Source organism: Nannochloropsis gaditana, assembly GCF_000240725.1.
Source record: "Nannochloropsis gaditana CCMP526 unplaced genomic scaffold scaffold521, whole genome shotgun sequence".
Lineage (NCBI taxonomy): Eukaryota > Eustigmatophyceae > Eustigmatales > Monodopsidaceae > Microchloropsis > Microchloropsis gaditana.
Window position 1 is genome coordinate 1 of NW_005803432.1, and position 7,536 is coordinate 7,536.

The following is a 7,536-nucleotide window of genomic DNA, read 5'->3' on the forward strand; positions in this document are numbered from 1 at the left end:
ATTATAATGATGTGTATATTCCTTCCCTCCTTCCTTCCACGCTCCTCCCCTCGTGCCCTATTTGGCCGTTCGCCTCTCCTCCTTCCTCCTCTTCGCTTCCTTCTCTCCCCTCTCCGCCTCCCAGCTTCTCTTCCCCGTTCCCTTCCCTCTTTTCCTCTTGTTCCAGCCTTTCTAATTCCCTCTCAACGTCGTACTCATCCCACTTGTTCTTGAATTTCCTCCCCGACGAACTGAAGTGATAATACGCGCTGGTGGACGCTGCGCTCTCCCCCTCCTCCTTCTCTCCCTCTCTTCTCCCCCCCTCCTCCTCCTCTTCATCTCTGCCCTCCTCCTCCTTCCTCAGTGCCTTGTTCGTGCGCTCCCGCGCCCGTTCGATCCGATCTGCCAACGAGGTCAACTCTGCCCTCAAAAACTTGAGCTGTCGGAGGGCTACTCTTTTCCTCGCCTTGTCTCTGTCGCCTTCCCATATGTATGTGAGAGTAGCACGTCCTGAAGAGGTGAGGGTCAGCCAGCCTATAGCAGCGAGGAGGAGGAAGGAGGTGCTTGTAGCTGTTGAGGGGAAGCGCATGTCTAGGCTACTGGGATGGATAAGGGGAAAGCGTGAGCAGAAAAGAGATGGCAAGCTGAGCGCGAGACCGTAAGACCACTTAAATATGATGGCCAGCGATTGAAAGCCCACGGTAGAGGCTGCGGTGTCGCTTGCATGTGAGTGGGTACAAGCCAGTATCGCACGGGTCAGCAGGACCGTGTCTATGCGGATGAACGACGCTCTTGTAAAATCACGAAAGGGCTGGTGCTCCACCTCTAGAGTCCAAGACAATCATGTCGGAGGTTTTGTTTGGGTGTCTTTGTGCCAATGGATAGAGTTAACGTAGTTTCAGCCCTTTTTTCTGCTCCGTGTTGGTGTAGTCGCAGGACCGTTAAGATGAGGGGCAGGAGGTTGTTCGAGAGCCTATGGCCCTTTTGGTGTGACGATAAATTTCAAGCATGACAGTGCATCGCCTTTCTGGAAATACGTCTGCTTCATTCAGTGAGAGAATGTACATGCAGACTGTCAGCCATGGCCTTTGGGATTTTTGGCTTTCTTTCGTTTGAAGGCGGTTTGACTGCACGATCCTGATACTCCTTGTTGTTCTACATCTACCACTTTCATGTGTCACCATCTCTGTCCTGCCCTCGCGCTCATTACACACCTTCTCTTTTCAAATTAATCCTTGCAACATCCACATTTAGGTTCCGGCTCGGGCGGGGAGGGTCCTTTCGTTCTGCCACTGGCGGTGCACCGCTCAAACAGCCCTCCTGACTGAGACTCATCCTTACTGAGAGGCGTCAAATCCCCTTTGTGATGGACCGAACAGTCCACAAGGGCCTTTCAAGCATCTTCCTGATATTTTTCTTCTTCATCTCATGCACACGAGCCTTCCTTCTCCCGCTACGCTTCTCTACCTCCTCGCCCTCTCGTGTCCCTTCCTCCACGTCCTCCCGGCCACTATCCTCTCTCACGCTCGATAGCCTCCCGCTCCCCTCAAGCACACGCTGCAGCACCAGCATCTCAAGAAGACGACACATTTTGTTCGATTTCCGCACTTTTGCGACGCCGCGGGAGGATTCCACTCCTTCCAACGCCATCACCTCCCTCCTCGTTCGCCTTGGCTACCAGCCAGAGGAGAACGACGCGGACCCACGGTCCCTCCGCGAGCGACTGCAAGATTTTGGGCTGGCAGGTGTTGCGTCCTACATTGCGTCTGAGGTGTTGTTCTGGTTTATCTCCTTGCCAGTAGGGATCGTCGCCTTCCATCAAAGCACGGGGGAGTGGCTGGATTTGAGCACGAGTGACGGGCAAGCAAAGGTGAGACATCCATTACAGGAGAGGACAATGATCCCAAATGGCTTCCGTGACGGTTGCGTTCCATTTGCATCCCTCGTCCTATCGTGGCTGCAGGGTTTTCTGTGCGAGCGCGCGGAGAATTGCGGCCTTCTCTGACCCCGTGCTCGCCCTCCATCCGCGTCCTCCCCTTTCATACGACAAATCAGGTAGCAGCTTTTTCTGCAGGCTTCCTCACCTTTGCTCGTGTCGCGCTCCCCCTGCGTGCTGGCGTTGCCTTCGCCCTCGCCCCTGCACTTAATAAGTATGTGATTCGACCCTTGGTGGCCAGGGGCGTGCTAGAAGATAAGGAATGAGGACGAAAAGCGGAGGGGAGCAGAGGGAACCGTGAGTCGATAGTTGCAATGTGTGCCGTGGGCTCGAAGGGGAGCAGAGGGAACCGTGAGTCGATTGTTACAAAGTGTGCCGTGGGCTTTGATGGGAATCGAGGGACTTGACGATAGTGGCAGGTGGAAGGAAAATAAGTTCTTAATCCGGCAAAATCAACGTTGCACCCTAAATTCTTTGAGGCAAATTCAGATCGAATGTTGACAATTTTTGCCAGCCACAGCAACGAGGCACAATCTTTTTTTTCTCCGTAAATGATTTTCTCGTTTGGTAAGTACGTTTGCGTATCGCATACCTGACGGCAAGCAATTTGCCCACACCGTCCCAAAAATCACTGAAGAGGCCAGGCACAGTCACGAATGAGAGGTTGTGGTATTTTCGGAAAGCATTTGTTTGATGGTTAAAAAACCGATTTTACGTGTGAAAAGGCGCGGGGAGAGGCTAGATGGAAATGTAGTGTTAGCCAGGCTGTGTTCACACGAGTCATGCATCTCCAGTCTATTTTTTTTGTCCTTTCCCTATTCGTCTCCCTTTTCGGACACGGAAAAGATGATAAAAACATTAGGAAAGGATGTTGAAACTGCGCAAGCCCTCCTGATTATGATTCTACTTGAATTATTTATTACCATGTGGGCCAAGAGAGACGCCCTCGCCTCGCTTTTCAGTCACGTGTTCGCTAGCCGGAAAGGGATCTATGATTATGATCCTGACTTACTCAGCTCACCGTTAAAGAGAGTGATGGGCATAATTAAATAAACGTGTGCAAACGCATGTGGTCAGTATCGGACTGGAACAGTATAATTTGCATGTGCTCTGTTGCCTTCCTCGTTCCACGCCTCAGCTCGCCCCCCTCTCCTGCCTTGTACACCGATACTGCAGGTACCTGCTCAGCAATATGCAGCCGCCATCATCAACACAAGGAGGATCGAATCCAGCGCCTTCTTCCTTTCAATTTGGTGGCAGTGGAGTGCCTGCGTCGACACCGGCATCCTCCTTTTCCTTCCTTCCTCCTTCTTCCGCTCCTGCACCAGCCCCTGCTTCCACCACGTCGGCGCCCTCTCCTTTCTCATTTGGAGGGTTGGGAGGCAGTGGAGGAGGCAGCACTGCTGGAGCCAAGGTCACCGCCACATCCACTGGGGGGGCGTCAAAATCAGCGCCTGCTCCTTCTCCTTTTGCCTTCGGTGGGTTTGGAGGGAGCGGAGGCAGCGGCAGTGCCCCCAGCTCGGGCACCTCCACATCCGCACAGGGCGCCACGTCGTCGACGCCAGCACTAGTGTCCTTCTCTTTCGGCGGGGAAGGCGGCAGGAATGACAGGGCCCCGAGCACCACCAGGAACGTCGCCAGCGCGGCCCTCGTACCCCGTACAGAGGCCACGACCCCTGGAGGGGCGCTTGCCGCGACGTCGCAGGTCGAGAAGCCGGCGGATCGCGAGGCGGAAGCGGACAAATCTCGTCTGCCTGCCCTCCACGCGTCCTTGCACCAGGCCTTCAAAGAGGAGGAGGCGGGCCGACGCTTCGCGATTGAGTTTCAGGGCACCTCCCTGGCGCAGATCCACGCGGAGCTCATGCTTTGTCTGGAAGAAGATTTGGCCAGACATGAGAAGGAGCAAGCGGAGATAGCGCGGATGGAAGCAGAGGTGGAGGATGCAAGGAGAAGCGCGCGGGAGGGGGAAGAGATGGTGAGAGAGGTCTCATCGGCATGGGAGGCAGTCTGGAGGGAGGTGATGCGCGTGGAAGGGAAGCAAGCAGCGATCGAGGCGGAGCTACGGGAGTTGGAGGCGATGATGGAAGAGAAAGGGGACAGGTGGCGGCAGCGCGCGATCCAGCAGGGGGGGGAGGGAAGATTGTTCAGGGACCAAGGCGGGATGGAAGAACGCGTGGCCATGCACCAATTGGCAGTGCGAGTCGATGACAGGCTTCGGCGTGTCTTGACCCGAATTCGGGAGCTCTCCAATCAGGTGGGTGGGGCCCTGGAAAAACGGTTGAGCGACGAGAGCCCTGTGGCGAACATGGTCAGGATCATGAACGTGCACCAACACGCCTTGGAATGGGTCACTCGGACAGCAGAAAGCTTGGAGAGGGATGGGAAGGAGGTGGAGTGGCGGGTGAAAACGACGGCGAAGTTACCCCGCTTGCAGGAAAATGGAAGTGATGGAAGGTATTAGAGCGTTCAGAGGATCGAGGAGGGAGGGGGGGAGAATCACTCGCACGAGCATGGGCCACAACGACAGGAGCGGCAAGTCCCGCACCAGATTAAACGCAATGCAATGGAGGCATTTTTAGTTTGTTGGCTGGCTACTGCAGGATGCATTATAATGATGTGTATATTCCGGCATGAAAATCGTTCTTTCAAAGAGCCTGAAAAAGTATCTTGTGGCAACACCTGGCCTGGGGGCGGGAGGGAAAAAAAGTTAATGTACACTACCGCGCCCAGCCAAATACGGCCGGGTAAGCGAGTGCGGAAAAGGAAATACCTGAAAATTGACTGACATCTCACATTGACTGTTCTTTCGCCCACCGTCGTGACTCCGGGTTTGGCTTGAGGGTATTTAAAAGTGCTTCCCCCCCTCGCATGCCTTCCCGCCCGCGCCAACTCGTTAACGGACATGGCACTCCGTCTTTCCCTCCCCGCCTAAAATTACACACCATAGTATCAATGACAGGCTTTGTACGTCTGCATGACAATACATAAGTGATTTTCTTGAAGTGAGACGGGTCTCACGTAATTTTGAGAGTGTGTCCTCCTGGGATCGGCCCCATGCATTTTTCCTCCTAAGGTTGTTCTATTGCATGCCCCCTCTCAAACCCTTGCATATTTGTCGCACATGCTTTCTTTCCGAATTCATGCTCAGGCCATTGGAATTGTGCCTTGTTTGAACATTAATTGTACCGTAAATAAACGTGATCGGCCTGCTTGGAGTGTGTTGCTTGTAGCATAAATTTGACCTCGCGCGCCATTGCCGCCCCTTCATTAACTCACCCGAGCCCTCAAATTCGTATCACGCATATTTAAGGGACCATACTTGGACCACAAATCTGTGTATCTACTGATGGAGAACGAAAATAGCAATAGCAGCATCTCGTCGGCCTCATCCGGGCTTCTTTCCGGTGCTGGGAGTCCCCGTCGAAGCCTCTTTATTGACTTCAGGAAAGGTGAGGAGCTCGCGCAGGGGGCAGAAACCACGCATTGACAAGAGATAAGCCCTGCACATTGAATTCTTATGCCCATGCATAGACTCTGTGCAGACCGTAATACCAGATGACTCGTGCATGCCATAGTAACCCTCCTTTCTTTCCCCTTCGGTCTGGCAAATTCTCCCGCCCCTGCCTTCCCGGACTCTCACGCCTCTCTCCCTCTTTCTCCCGCACTGCGCCTTCATCGCAGGGGGCGAGGCTCAAGTCCTGGACAAGATCACAGATGCGCCGCAGCGGTGGCAGCGGCATCGTCCGCCTCTCGCCTCCCTACAACCAAGCCTTCTCAATAGCAAACAGGGCGAGCCCCCACGAGATAGACCGATGAAGAGCACGACAACACAGAGCGCCGCGTGCCATGTGATACAAGCGCAGGAAGAGAAAAAGAAAAGCAACACCTTATTGACGATAAAACCCTGGGACCGGCGTTGGGGAAAGGTGACCTCGGGAGCCTCCTCCTTCTCTTTCCCCTCCCTGGCCGCAGGGAAGGAAGGTGAGGTGGGGGGATGCACGGGCAGGCGGAAGCGGAGACATCAGGAGAAGCAGGAGGCAGAGGGCGATGGGGAGGAAGAGCCTTCGCCAGTGAGTGGGAATGACGAGGCGTTTCCCGGGGGGGAAGCCGGGGAGGAGGAGGAAGAGGAGGAGGAGGAGGAGGAGGAGGAGGTATGGGGCAGAGGAGGAAGCGCCTATGGGCCGGCGAGCAAGAAACCCTCGCTCACGTCGATATGTGAGGAGGAAGGAGGGGGAGGGGGAGAGGAGCTCGAGGAGCTGGTCGTGCGGAGGAAGGAGGAGGAAGAGGAGGAGGAAGGAAGAGGAGCAGGGTCAAGCGGGGGGGAAGGGGAAGAAGAGCATGAGAGCATGCGCCTGTGGGGCGACGAGGAGGAGGGAGAAAGCAATTGAAGGGCGCGTTGAGATAGCCTTAGAGGCTGAAAAGATAGATGGGTGAAACGGCAAGGCACCCTGATGGAGAGAGGTTGTGGCCCCAGGGAGTTCGCGCCATTTTTAACACTCGACTGTATGGATGAAATACGTGGGATAAATAGACGTTATAGCCCACGCTTTGGACGGAAGTGAGCACGTAAATTTGTCGGTAGGCTTCCTTCCAGGAGAAGAGATGCTCCAAATGAAATGAGCGGAGGGCCGGTAATGCCCGGGGTAGTGCTGGGATAGAAGCCGATGAGGACCATGAAGATGCGCCTGGCACTGCATGATGAGCATTTTGACCCAGCACGGATAGATAAGTTGCACAGGACAGTGGAAGAAGGTAAAAAAGTAAGATGAACGGAAATACCTCCGCTGTGACAGAAAGCCACGTTTAGGGCAAGCATCATGGTATGCGTCTCCTTGTTGATGCTCTCGAATTCATACCGTTGACGGCGCGTGGTGCTCTTCTTGAGTGGAGCGAAGTTGCCTACCGATCAACGAGACTTCCGTCCTCCACGCTGGCTCGGTGGTGGCTGGCATGACGGCAGCCTGGCGCCTAGGAACAAGGAGACATCACCGGATTCGAAGGTAGCGTGAACCAAACAGGGATCCATGGCAATAACGAGCACTGTTCACACCGATTCTTCCATGCCACGAGTGCCCGTCTGAAGCTTCTCTGTTCGTGTCGTACTTTTCTTTTTGATTTGATGTTAAAGGGGCTGAATATTTTCCACGGCGACACAGCGTGCGCTCCCGCCGAGTGGTCTCGACTACAAAACGTTCGGACCTACATGCACACGGCTGCTCTTCTCCTCGCAAACTTCTTCACACATTTCATGCTTTGAAAATAATTTCCCGTGAGACCCTAACGATTGTCTCCCAAACGCGCCTACGGCATTTTTGTTCCTTCCTCTCCCCCACTTTCAAATCAACCCTTTCTTCCCTCCTCACTCCCGAGCCTTGCCAAAGGTCGCCGGCAAGCCTGGGATCTCTCCATGAATCCAAAGCCTCGCTCCTCTGTCGCGCATGTTCTCGACGGAGGCTTCTAGGCTTTCCTTTGTATATACATGCCACGTGCGTCGGGCTCCAGGCCGTGAGGGATGTTCAGCGGGGCCTGCTGCCCGCCACCTGTCTCTATACAGGGCAGAGAACCGTCCATCCACGCATTCCCTCATTTCTCCCCCAACCCTTTTCTCTGTGTCGACACGC

General features: G+C 54.6%; 1 protein-coding gene across 1 annotated transcript; it reads left to right on the forward strand.

The window, feature by feature from the left end:
• The first annotated feature begins 1,231 nt into the window (after positions 1-1,231).
• NGA_0210500 (uncharacterized protein) lies at positions 1,232-2,419 on the forward strand. Its single transcript, XM_005854391.1, has 2 exons — positions 1,232-1,849; positions 2,035-2,419. The coding sequence occupies exons 1-2, from the start codon at positions 1,346-1,348 to the stop codon at positions 2,179-2,181; spliced, it is 651 nt and encodes a 216-aa protein (XP_005854453.1). The 5' UTR covers positions 1,232-1,345; the 3' UTR covers positions 2,182-2,419.
• Positions 2,420-7,536: the final 5,117 nt, after the last annotated feature.